At 34.5% G+C, this 14,161-nt stretch overlaps 1 protein-coding gene across 1 annotated transcript; it reads left to right on the top strand.

Moving 5' to 3' along the window:
- The first annotated feature begins 8,565 nt into the window (after positions 1-8,565).
- On the top strand, positions 8,566-13,803 carry LOC144547847 (putative disease resistance protein RGA1). Its single transcript, XM_078296533.1, has 4 exons — positions 8,566-12,493; positions 12,831-12,927; positions 13,107-13,182; positions 13,360-13,803. The coding sequence occupies exon 1, from the start codon at positions 8,831-8,833 to the stop codon at positions 11,960-11,962; it is 3,132 nt and encodes a 1,043-aa protein (XP_078152659.1). The 5' UTR covers positions 8,566-8,830; the 3' UTR covers positions 11,963-12,493; positions 12,831-12,927; positions 13,107-13,182; positions 13,360-13,803.
- The last annotated feature ends 358 nt before the right edge of the window (positions 13,804-14,161 follow it).

Genomic DNA, 14,161 nt, shown 5'->3' with positions numbered 1-14,161 from the left:
TATCATCACAACTGACTCATCTACTCTAGGGGTGTCAATGACACCCATTTACCCGTTTACCCTACCCATATCGTATTTGATAAGACGGGTATGGGTAAGATTTTTTTTTCGTTAGTTTATTGGGTATGGATATGGGTAAAAAAAAAATTTCGTTAGATAAACGGGTATGGGTACGGGTAAAGGTTATTTCGTACCCGTTGGGTAATGGGTAATTATATGAAATATATTATATATAAATATATCAATATTATATCTAATTTATTTATTTTTCTTCTTTTCATATTGTTGTATGCCTGTATCAACGCTAGAGACATATATATCAACGAATTCATTTCCTTGTTTTCTTCCTTATTCATCCTTATTGTATTTTTCTCAATTCTACAAATGGAAATATTTCATGTTTCAAAGAAAATATATCCTCACCTTATTTTCTGGCAATAATGTATTGTTTGGTCTAAATAAGTAATCAATTAATGTCAGCTCAGGTGTTAGCGTCTGAATTTTGCATTACATGTCAGCTTTCTCAAGGTTATACTATGAATATCAGGACTCCTATAATAGCACCTTCAAATAAAGGGGACTGAATGGTGTATCTGTCCAGAGACGATCTTAGCCTTCCATCTAGCAAATCCAACCATTATAAACTATTGTATTAAATGTGAGATACTATATATGTATTCTATATACCTATTTGTGTACAAGTTTAAAATTAGTTATAAAAATACTTGCCACATGCTGAGCCACACGAAAATGGTCTCGTTTTTCATTCCTCCCCATGCGTCTTTCTCTTTTTTCTTTCTTCCCCACACGAAAATATGCTCCAGACCTCCACGCGTTTTAACCCTGAACCCTCTTTTCTCTCTTCGGATCCTCTCTCCGCCCTCTCTTCCGTTCCACCTCTCCTCCATGCGTCTTTCCTCTCTTCCGTTCCACCTCTCCTCCCTCTTTTCTCTCTTGAATCTCCAGATGATGGAGTAAGGTACCCGCCGCCCCCCCCCCCCCCCCCCCCCCCCCCCCCCCCACCCCCCCTCTTCAAATTTATGAGTAAAAAGTAGGCACTCTTTCCGAATACTATTGACAAAGAGAAATTAAATAAGTGATGGATAGGTTTAAGATTTGCTCTCAATTTAAATAAGCTTTCTTCTTTATTTGCTCCCAATATTTTAATGGCTGCCATTTTAATTGATGGATATGTTTAAGATTTTATGCAAGAAAGCTAATAAAACTTTGGGTTTAATGTGTTCTTCTGTAATTGCTCCTATTTTTCTTTTAAAAGGCTGCCCTTTTGTAAATTGATTGATAGGTTAAGATTTTATGCAAGAAAGCTAATAAAGTAGTGAACCCAAATAACATCCTACAAAAGATTTAGCATTTCAGATGCTTCTTTTGATGATGCAAGTGTTAATACATCACTTAATTTTGTTTTGGGAATAAATTTCTGGATAGTTTTTTTCCGAGAAAAGAGACTACATTTCAAATAAACTTGTAATTTTGTAATTATGTTCATGCACTTGGTGACACCACCAATGGCTGCATGTCAACTGGTAAGTGTTTCTCCCTTTGTATTTGCAAGGATTTTTTCACTTTTCTTAGAAATTTACTGTAGTTTGTTAACTTGTCAGTTGGAACCAATACATGGTAGTTTGACAACTGACCATTATCAATTTTTTGTAGAGTGAAAGAAAAAAGAAAATAAGAAACAACATTTCTAAATGTTTTTGTGTATAAAAATGTCTTATGAATATTAACTCGTTTGGAGTGACAAATGACAGAATATGATATCTACATCCATTGTTTATGAACTTTATTCACTTTATGCAGAGCCGCATTTCAACCCTGATGGTAAGACGCATGGTGTACCTGAAGACGAAAATCACCATGCTGGAGACCGAGGAAATATGACTGTTGGAGAGGATGGTGAGTAAGCATTTTTTTTTCTGTATTAATTTACTGATGGTATTGGTTCCACCAAATACTTGATTCAGCATTAGAACTTGTTGTGGCCCCCATTTGGATTTACAATAAAGAACGGTAATGGAAACTAAATGATATATGAAGTAATGGGAAAAAAGAGGGGACATCTTAAGAACATCTCACCTCTCAATTTATCACTAGAACTAACCCTCCTAATTTTTCCTAAAAAGATGCACATCCAGGTAACACAAAACCAGATTTTTTTTTTTTTTCTTTTTAATTAACTGACTATTTTTTTGCTTGATCCGTCACAAAAAAATGAAATATGTTATATTTTAGTGGGCAATCTTTTTTCTCAAATTGCAAGTGAGATGATAATCAATCAAATTTTTTTTCTGAGTGTAACAAAACTTCTGCGTATCTAAACTTCAAAGATACTATATTTTCGAAAGCTGTGAAAGTTGGTAAAAAGAAACAAAAGGTTGATTCTTGCTAAGTTTAGTTATCTCTTTTGAAAGAATGCTGAAGGAAAATTTTTCACCGAATAAAAAAGTACATATATCCATAGTGGCCAGCGTCTACGTTGCCTTGGTATTCCAATGAGTCTATAATCAGTGTTCTTGATTATTTTAGTAATGCATATGCTGTTGCTTCCGTTGTTTAATGGATACAATTAATAATTCACCGACTTTTTTAACAATATTGTAGGTACTGATATCTTTACAATTGTATTCGATTTTCTTTCTAGATTTAAGAAAAAGGCAAAAGATTCAAAGCTTCTGATTTGCTTTTATAAATTGTAACATCATACACACATTTGCTATTCTTCTCTCTCGATGCCTCACCAACAGTCTCCCTCTAGGTAAGTACCTTTTCTCTCTCTCTCTCTCTCTCTCTCCCTATTAATGTTTAGAATTGATGAATTGTAGTTTGAATTTCGTATTAGAATTTTAGGTTTGTGACGTGGTTTGCTCGTTTAAGGCTTGGCCAAGGGTAACTCTGCCCAATTGTTCCCAAAGCTTGTATATCAAGTAGATTATGAAACAAATTGACAAGAGGAACTTTGTATAAATCACCTCTAGGTCCCTATAGATATTAAATTTGAAATTTTTGTATTATTTGAGCCAATTTGTAGATGAGAGTTCACAGTTAAAAATATATAAATTTTTTTGAACTTTAGAGGGGTCTGAACTAAATTTCCTATGTTACCGTGGAAATTTCCTATTGAATTTACTGTAGCAGTGATATTTTGCACCAATGAGACATGGAATTCATTTTTTTCAGATTATTCATTTTATTTGATTAATTATTGCTTCTCTGATCCTCAAATATCAGATCTTGGAAAGTTTCTTCTCCATCCATATTGACTTTGGAAATGTGCTTCTCCATCCATCTTGACAGTCCCATTTTCACTAATTAGGAAGGTATAATCCCCTCTGTTATTACTAAATTTGGTGATTGTTTTGCTATCTTAGTTCCATTTATCTTTTAATGTACTATATTCATTTGTGAGATTTTCATTACTTAATATTAATTGAGGTTATGCTTTTTTTACATAGAACTTCCCGGCGAAATTAAAATGGTGAACAATAATGGTGCAGATAGTCATTGGAATTACTAATTTTGAGAGATTAGTTTTATAATGTTTATCTTTACTGCATAATGCGATTCTTTCGTTTTACATGAGCTGGTTAATTATTATTGTATGCAATTGTTGTGCAATGTGCAACTATAAGACATATCGCATTGGTAATAAAATGGATATTTATATCCTTCTCTCTCGATCATTTATTCTTTTCACATAAAAATATAAGATAAATAAAATAATGCAATGTCCATGTTTTATTTCTTTTTGTATTTATCTTACATTCAAATAATTTTCTGTTTTGGTTGTCTTTTGTAATTTAGACACATTTTGTGTCCTTATAAATGACTTTTGTAATTCCTTTGTTAAATTTAATCATGATTTTATGTCATGATTAATCACAAGAAGAGAAGTGAGAAAAAAAAAAGGCACAGATGCAAGATAATTAACAAAACACATATAACTGATCGTGCCCTTGCTCCGGCTAAGAAGGCAGCTAGACATATCCTCCAAGGTGACACGTCAGCCCTACTGCGAGCCTCGCAGGGGAGAGTAATTGGGGGGAGGGGGGTAGTTTGCAAGGGAACCCCGTAGAGCAAATGAGTGCCATAGAGGCACTGGCCTTGGGAATGAGGTGCCACGTCAAGAGTCGGGTCGGGTCGTGGCAATTGGGGTTCTTTCGCTGACCAGGTGGCCCCACAGTAAATACTTTAAATTCCTATATTTTATGAGCTTGTTTGTCATTTTCTTCATATTACAAGTCATCTGGTTTAGGATATAAATTTGGTATTTTATAGCTGTTGTTTATTTCATTTGTAAATCTCATTAATGAAAACAAGCATTAGAGTAAAATGTCAGGTTGAGAAGCAACATATCAGAGCAATTTCTGTAGTTCACACTTCACTATATAATCCAAGTAGTTTTGGTACCCAATATCCCATTGCGTGAGCAATTTTTTTTTGTTTATTGTTCATTTGGAATTTTATCAATTTTTGAAATTATGAAGTTTTAAATCGAGTCTGCACAATTTGACTGTTGAAAAATGTGTTTGTCCAAAAATTCTATAAAAATTCTTAAAAATGCATATGGCTATACTTGAAGTACATTATAAATATCATTTCCAAATTTCCCACAGATTTGAGAGAAATTGATTTTGTAGTGTTCTGAACAATTTTGCCCCAGTGTATTATTTATGTGAATTTTATTAAAAATAATATTGTCACCCTTCACAGAAATGCATTCAACAAATTAAAGTTACTTCTTGAAGAAATATTTTCATGAATCTAACACAAATTAAAATTTGTACAAAATTAATATGTCAATCCCAACCGCAACGCGTGGGTACTTTACTAGTATATATTTAATAATTGAATGAGATGGAATGAAATGTTAGAATAAAGAATGTAACAAATGACAAAATTGACCATATGCTGTCCGAACCATTATATTGGTATTTTCGTTATTCGCCCACTACCGTTTTGTTACCCGTTAATCATAACGGGTATGGGTAGGGTAGGATAAGACAAATTCTTAACGGGTATGAGTAGGGTATGGGTAAGGTCAATTCTTAGTGGATATGGGTATGAAAATGTTTTCACCCTCCCCATATCGTACCCATTGACACCCCTAATCTACTCGATTCCATGTAAGTTATAAGTACCTATGATGACTGTACATACTGATATGAGCAAAAAAAACAAAATGGGGGTTTTAGTACTAAAATCTCTTATTTCTTTTTAATTTCTTTTTTTTTCAGGTAATTGGATTTCCTGAACTAAATGAGAAGGTAACTAGAAAATTCATTCGAGGCACGTACCAAAAACGAGCCGGAACCATTATTTATCCGGCCAACCACACAATGGTACGCAAATCGCGAGTCTCTTAACTCTTGGACCCACACACAATTACCCGCAAAGGAGCGATTTTGAGATTGTGGGGTCCACATGTCAATAACTCAACACACGCACAGGGGATATCAGTCCGTTCCACTGGAAACTTTGACTCTTTTTTCTCTAATTTTGAGATTCAAATATGGGCTTTATAGTTGGGGTTAATCTCGGCCCGTTAAGCATTTATATTACGGTCCAATCATTTAATCTCGAACCGGGCTCCAACAAATACAAGAATTTTAACCCCTTGAGTCTTCCCTCTTCCATTCCCGATGTCTAAATCCTCTGAGGTAACAGAATATATGAGTTTAGATCGGGACCGTGCAATCAGAATCTGGGCCAATCCGGCCCAAGGTACAATGAAAGGGAACCTTTAATATTCGTGCCAAAGCAGATTGGACAGTCCAGATCTAAACTCAAATTTTCTGTTACCTCAGGTGATATGTATCCCGGATCCCGCCTCTTCTTCCCTCCAATCGATGCTCAAACCATCTAAAATTTTCAGATAGAACGAGAAGGAGAGAGAGAGAGAGAAAGAGGGGAAAATGCCAATAGAGATGCCGAAGGGGTTACCTTTCTCGGTGGACACGTGGAGTCCATGGTGGATAAATCTCATCGTATACTAGTTTTTGTGTTGTTTTCTTCTAATTGCTTAAAATAGTCTAGGTTGCTTGAAATATAGTATAATATAAAATTTTGAATGAATGGAAATAAATCGCCATATATTATTTATTAAAGATTGATTTTTTTGGGTAAAGAGACAGCTCACCGTGTTGTTAACTTCGGAAACAAACAATTTAATTAATTGGTGTAAGAGACATTAATATGATTGAATTGAATCAGTACAGCTGGATAAAACTGGCCATAAAAAAAATATTTGACCAGATATGAATAATCCTCATTGAAAGATTTATACCTTTTTTAAGTTTGCAATATATAAATTATGAAAGTAATATAATATGAGTTGAGGTTGTATTATTTGTACGAGAGAGCGAGAGATGAACACAATTAAAAATAAGTTAAAGTATATGATAATTGTGTTATATGATACAACTTTTAAATTTATTGGATATACTTTAAACAATTAATTTAAATTGTTTAAACTGATTTACTTCATGAGTAATTTATTTACATGCAAAAATTATTTTTTTGAACTATTTTAGTATCTAGCCAAGAGATTAAAAATATTGACAAATGAGTGCATTAAAATTAATTTATAAACTTCCAAATTTGATTGTATGACTTGATACTAAATAAATTCAAAAAATTATAAATTTGACTTATAAACACACAACTAATGAAATAGATCGGTTTGGATTTATAGTTTGAAGTTAATTTGATATGTTTTAAAGTTGGTGTTATATATGCTTAACTGATACTGATGTCATACAAGTCGGATTCATTAGAAATAGATAAAATTTGTTTGAGAAAGAAGGAATGGGAGTTTAGAGGTCAAAGATGATATTGTTTAAATTAAGTTGGTGATACGACTTTTGTACGGTTTATGTTGCTTTTCCTTCTCATTGCAACTTTTTTCTTTCTTTTTATCATGGTTTTGACTTCTTTTTTTTCAGTCTTAATTAATTAGTTTGAACGTCATGTAAATATGGTGGTATCCGTTGATATGAGATTAATTTAAAAATGCTGATAATTACAAAAAAAAAAATGTTACTACACGTCGTATACATATAATAAAAATAAGTTTCAACTTTACATAATATATGTGGGACGATATTTGATAAATATAAAATATTATTATTACACAATCAATTTATGAGAGCACATTTGAGTAAAATATTATTATTGCTAAGAATTTTGTTCAAAAACATAAATTGACAGATGCATGAGTTTGTCTCAAATTTGAATACAATGTCATCAATGATAAGTTTATATTTGCACTCTCATACTAAAAGAAATGATATTTTATATTAATTTAGAGCAAAATGAATTATTACTTGCAAGCAAATACCTGTGGTCATCAGTAAACATTCTTTATATTAAAAATGTTATAAATATCGTTAAAAAGTGAGAAGAGGAAAGAAACTAAACAGGAAAAAGGAGCAAGCATGACCTGCTTTTCTTTTCTTCATTTCTACACACCCCCTTCAATGGGCTAATTCAATTTCTTACTTGAAAGCAGATTGAAAAGGACCAGACAACACCGGTGCCTTTCCAACGAAACAAAAGCATCCACCAGTATTGCTATTTACTCCAGGTGCATAAACCAAATTAAAGAACAACGTTGAGTGAGACAAATATGGAGAACGAATATGAGTTTTTTCGAAATATAGAAAAAACGTGGATGTTATAGACTATCACAGTCAGAATTAACTATAAATCTCCGAATTTACACTTAGTAATTAACTAAAAAAGCAAAAAGAAAAAAAAAATTCACTGGATGTGATTGTTAATCACGTCCAGCAATGCCCAATTTGAAGTGGCTGGACGTGATTAAAAATCAAGTCCAGTGATTTACTATTTTTTTTAGTTAATTAATAAGTGCGGTAATTAGTTTATCGCTAATTCTGGCCGTGATAGTCTATAAAGTCTAGAGTACGTTATAAACTATCACGTTTTTCCTATATCTCGAAAAAACTTAGATTCGTTCTTCATTATCGATATTTATTTAATTAATTTCCTATTAATAAAATTTTCTGTAAGATCCACTACTGCATTTTATTGAGGGTATCCTTGCATCATTATAATTTGCACACAATACTTGCAAAAGATTTATGAAATGAATTAATAAAAATGGTAGAATAATCACATGATGTTCAATTATATAACTCAAATTATACCCCCATGCCCGTTCTAATTCCATATCACAAGGAAAAAAAACAGAGTAACCAAACTGAATCACTGTGCTTGGTTACAATAATAAATACTTAGCATTTTTTTATAAAATTGAAAATTAAATTTCGATCATACTAGGATATCTCTGAACAGAGTTAAGCCTTTAATTAAAGAGACAAGGTCATTAGAGCTAGTTTAAAATATAGGCTAATTCAAGTCAGTTTCATGCTATCTACATAATAATTCCAAGTCTTGCATAGTTGCATCCACTGCATGCTACAATATCTTAACAATTAAGCATCTCACCGACTTGGTCCCACACTGCACTGATAAAGTGAAAGTTACAAAAGTTATCATACCCAATCCATTAAAAATCAAACACTGAGACTTGTTGCATCCTAAAGCAACTTCTCTTCCATTTCTCATAATGTGCTTCGAAATTTCCTTCCATCTCAATTTTAATTGTATCAAAGACTAGACTTTCTATCAAAAGCTACCTTCTCATTTCCACATAAAGATCGTAGAAATTTCTTCCACCTCATTCCTTATAACTTTTTAGTTTGCATATCAAAATTTGCAAAAGTTCATCCTCACATCCACAATTACCTTGAGAAAAATTAAACAGATTTGAAGAGTAATACCTGTAGCAATGGCTGAAGTTGTCGCTTCTAGTATTGTAAGGCTGGTTTGTGATAAGATAGGGACCAAATTAATAAAAGAGTATGGTCTCCTCAGTGGTGCTAACAAGGATTTAAAAAAGCTCGAAGGCACCCTCAAGGCGATACAAGATGTACTAGATGATGCTGAGGGGAGGCAAGAGAAGGGAAGGGCGCTGAAAGGGTGGCTGAAGAAGCTAAAAAACGTGGCTTTCGAAATAGACGATTTGCTCGACGATGCAGCCTTAGAGGCTCAAAAATCAGAAAACAAGAATATACCTGGCTTAAAGGGAAAGGTATGCAAGCTCTCATCGATTCCACAGTCATTTAAGTCCAGATCTGATTTTGCCCACCAGGCAAATAAAATTATGAAAAAATTAGATGAGATCGCTGCAGAGAGATCCAAATTCCATTTGCAAGAAAAGATAACAACAGAGGGTAATGGGGAGGATAGCATGGTGAGGGAGTCTAGTTCATTTGTGATCGAGTCCGAGGTCTATGGAAGAGAGGAAGACAGGGAAAATATAATTGATTTAGTAATCAATATGGGAAATACAAACAATATAGGGGTCATGGCAATTGTTGGCATGGGAGGCCTCGGAAAGACCACGATCACCCAATTAGTTTACAACGATGAGAGAGTGCAGAAAAATTTTGAAAAATTGATATGGGTTAGTGTCAACGATAACTTTGATATTAGAAGAATTACCAATTCCATATTGGGTTTAATAACAGAGAGCAACTCTGGTTCAAATCTAGAGTTACTGCAACACAAGCTTAAAGAACGGCTAGGAGGCCGAAGATTTTTGCTTGTGCTAGATGATGTGTGGAATGAGAATAGTGAAAAATGGGATCGATTGAGAGCTTTGTTAACAATCGGTGCACAGGGGAGTAAAGTCATAGTAACAACTAGAAGCACCCGAGTCGCTTCCATAATGGGTACGGTATCACCATACATCTTAACCGGCCTATCGGAGGAGGATTGCTGGCTATTGTTTGAGAAAAGGGCATTTACACTAGGAAACAGCGATGCCAGTTCAGAATTGGTGACTATAGGAAAGCAGATAGTGAGAAAATGTGGTGGAGTGCCTTTAGCAATAAAAGTTTTAGGAAGTTTGATGCGATTTAAGAGAAGTGAAAGGGAGTGGCTGGCAATTCAGGATAATGATATCTTGAACATAACTGATGTAGAGGATGAAATTCTTCCTTCTTTAAGGTTGAGTTATGTTTGTTTACCACCTCATCTAAAACTGTGTTTCACATATTGTGCCTTGTTTCCAAAGAATGAAACCATATATACTAGTGTGTTGATCCGACTTTGGATTGCAGAAGGTTTTGTTCAGCCTAGGGGTACTAGAGAAGAATTAGAAGATGTTGGTATGGAGTATGTTGAGGAATTGCTCTCTAGATCCCTTTTTCAAGTTCAGGAATTTGCATATGATGGTCAAACAGTATCCCGTGTTAAGATGCATGACTTGATTCATGATTTGGCTAACTATGAAGCCGGTGAAGAATGCTCAAGTGCCGATCCCAATGGAATAACAAACATCACAGAAAAAACACGATACTCATCTTTCTTTTGTGAAAATGGTCTAGTTTGTGATACTTTCAAATCCTTAGAATTAATTTCCTCAAATCTAAGAACCTTATATCTAAGAACATCAACTACCAATAGTTGGGAAAAGCGCGAGCAGCAAAAGGATTTCCATAATTATGTATGCTCTAAATTCGTACTCCTAAGGGCACTTTATCTTGCTTGGTACCCTATAATCAAATTGCCCACCTCTTTGAGAAAACTTACACACTTAAGGTATCTTGATCTGTCACATACTCATTTAGAAGCATTACCTTCAGATATTGGTGACCTCCAGAATTTAACGACTCTAGATTTGGCGAATTGTTTTTATCTCAAAAATTTACCGGACTCAATTGGAGAACTTTGCAACCTAATAATACTAGATCTTTGCCGTTGCATAAGTCTCCACTCTTTGCCTGATTCTATCGGTCAGCTTAGGAGTTTACGGGACTTGGATCTTTCTGGTTGCCAGTACATTGAAAGTTTGCCCGAGTCTATTGCTAATCTCACAAATCTAAAGTCGCTCCGACTTAACTATTGTTACTTTGTGCATGAACTCCCGAGCAAAATAAGGGAGATGAGAAGCCTCATCCATCTTGATTTACCTACATCCCTCGAGTGCATACCTTGTGGGATTGGAGATCTTTGTCATCTCCGTACTATGCCAATCTTTGTGCCAGGTGGCAAGACCAAATGTAGCATGACAGAGTTGGGTAAACTTGATCTCAAGGGGCAACTAGAAATAAAAAACTTAGAAAATGTGCAAACGCATCAAGAGGCGGAAGAGGCTAAACTGATTCTTAAAAATGATTTGCGAGATCTAACGCTATCATGGAATATACATGCTTGCACAAACCTTGAAAATCTAGAATACAATATTGATATTGCACAAGTTGAGCAAATACTTGAAAACTTGCAGCCACCAAATTTGCTTTCCAAATTAAGGATTAAAGGTTATCCAGGCAAAATACTCCCAAAGTGGCTGATGAACTCGCAACTACCGAATCTGGTTCACCTTAAACTAGATTCTTGTTTCAAGTGTGAAACACTTCCAGAATTCCAGAAGCTTAGATCCCTTAAAACACTTGAACTCAATGGTCTCATGGAAGTTCGGAGTCTAAATTCTATCGGACAAGCTCCTTCTTTGGAGGTCCTACATCTTTACTGCCTACCTTTGATTAAGTGTTTGGATTCTGAGTTCTATGGTGGTGATGCAGCATTCACACAATTAGTCGAGCTAGAACTGGGCAAAATGCCGGAGCTAGAAGAGTGGTCTGACGTGGCCGCTGGGCAAGAACTTTTACCGCGCCTCTACAAGCTCTCGATAATACTGTGCCCAAAACTAAAGAATTTGCCGTCGACCTTTTGCACAGTTGGAATACTTAAGATGTCTGTTGATGACCAGTTGCTCCTAGCTTCTCTCGGTTCAGGGGGGTTTCCCAATCTCAAGGAAATGAACTTATCAGGTAACAATGAAGATACACCTGTGCCAGAGGTAATTGAGGAACGCCTTGAGGCCCTCGAGGGCTGGTCAATGAGCACATGGTAAGATTAAAGGACTGACAGTTGTTGGTCGGATCTGATTTGTTCTGCAGGTTCATGTTTATTTATTGATTTGTTTGGTTCAAGAGTCCCTGGTAAGGGAGAGGGATTGTCGTAGGATCTCATAAAAAATCGGATTAAAGGGTCATCAAATTAATGGAGCTTTCTAAAACGAATTTGATTTATTCAAAATCAAACCTGCTAGTTGATTAAACCCACACCATCTTTCAATTTTTCACCTCTTCTCGGCTCTCGCCGTGTCACCTGGTCCCACTGGCGCAACTCCACTGGCTCTCTTTCATGCGCGGTCACAACTCCACGTCGGCTTTCTCTCTCTCATTTGCAAAGGTTCATGCCTCGCGACCTAGAAATCAGTCTGTTTCTTATGCTTATCTATCCTTTCTCTATTCGATCTGATATTGCTATGTTTTCCTTTGTGTATAATCTGAAAATCGATGGCGTGTGAAGCGAACAACTACTGTTGATATAGGATGTACAGGTGGCGCCAACTGGCAAATTTGCATGCATATCTATTATGGTGCCAGTCCTTTATACTTTTATACACTGAATTGAACCATTACCGTCATTTTTCTAGTACTTTTAGGAGCTTTATCTTTAGGGGCTGTTTTGAAAAAAATCAACGTATTGTTATTCTTGTATTTTTCCAATCAGGAAAATTCCCAATAAATAGAGACTAATATATATTTTTTAAAATTAAGTATTCTAGTACTTTTTTGGTAGAATATGAGTTTTTCAGTATTGTTGTACGAACCATATGCTTTTCCGTAAAAATATATTTTTTTTTTTTTTCAGAATGTTTTTTTGTAAAATTTCAATAGCATTTTCTTATGCCATCATTCCTGGTTTAACCACAGGTATCAGAGAAATAGTGCTTAAGGATGCCAAACAAGTGAAAAATTTGTCCTTTATTATTACTTGGCATCAATTCCCGTGCTTGGAATCTATGTCCAGGTTTGTTTTCCAAGTATTTGAGAGATAGGGTTTCCATCTTTATCATGTTGTATTTCGAATGTAAATTGCCGTGCTTGGGATCTCTAATGATTTGAACCAAAGTGCTATATTGGTTTGGTTCAAGCTAGAACCACAACCCCTGAATATTAATTTATTTATTGATTTTATTTGTAAAACAGGGCTATACCAAGGTGCATGGAGTGATACTTTTTCATGAGACCTTGCTACCTTTCTTCAATAAAAGTGTTTTATGAGGTATCTTTTTTACCTCATCATGTCTTTTATTTGTAAAAAAAGATAACAATTTTATTTGATGAAGTTATACTTTTTCATGAGACCTTGCTAACTTTCTTCAATAAAAGTGTTATCTTTTTTGTTATTAATATGACTTAGTCATTTTATTTGTCTCTTTTTTTATTGTGGTTGGTGCAGTAACAGAATATCCTCCATGGATGATGATGCCAATTTTGTGTTGTGAGCGGAAACAACCGAAGCATTTCCAGTGAACAAAAGTCATGTCAGTTTAAGTTGTGATGGTTGCGATTTGCTTTGTTGTGTGGAGAAAGAGATGCAAGCGGATTTTCAGAGAAGAGAACACTAATGAGGAGATGCTTGCAAAAGAAATTTGTGATGAATACATTATGTGGTTTTTAGACAGCTGAGAGGATCCAGACTTATAATGAAGAATGAAAGGCAGGGGGACCTGTACAAGCTGCTGCATGAATTACATTTCTTATTATTTTACTAAAACCTCCCTTTAATTTCTGTATTCATGTTTTCATGATTTCGTGTTTTACTTTACCTAATTGGCTGTTTTGGCAAACCTTTGTAAAAAATTGAAATCTCTGGTGTCAATTTAATGGAACTTGAAGGCGTGGCCTTCATTTTTCTCTCAAAAAAAATAAAAAGTTGTGATGGTTATTCTTTAAGCCTATCTTTTATGAGTGAGGCTATGGTACTTTTGGTTATTCTTTAAGCCTATCTTTTATGAGTGAGGCTATGGTACTTTGCAATGCACAGATCGTTTCATATATTAAATTCATATCTTCATTTTCAAAGTTCAAATAATTGATCCAAATAGCTCAACAATATTATAATGTGAACCAAATTTTATATTTTTTAGATTTTTTGTACTATTTCTTTTGGTGGCTAGAAAATCACTACTTTCGGAAGGTCCAGAATTTTTAAATCAAGTGATTTTCTAATTGTCTCAAAAAATAGTAAAAAAAAATTC

Source organism: Carex rostrata, chromosome 32 (genome assembly GCF_964058835.1).
Source record: "Carex rostrata chromosome 32, lpCarRost1.2, whole genome shotgun sequence".
NCBI lineage: Eukaryota > Viridiplantae > Streptophyta > Magnoliopsida > Poales > Cyperaceae > Carex > Carex rostrata.
Note: the sequence above shows the minus strand (reverse complement) of the source record. Positions and strands in the feature narration are given on the sequence as shown.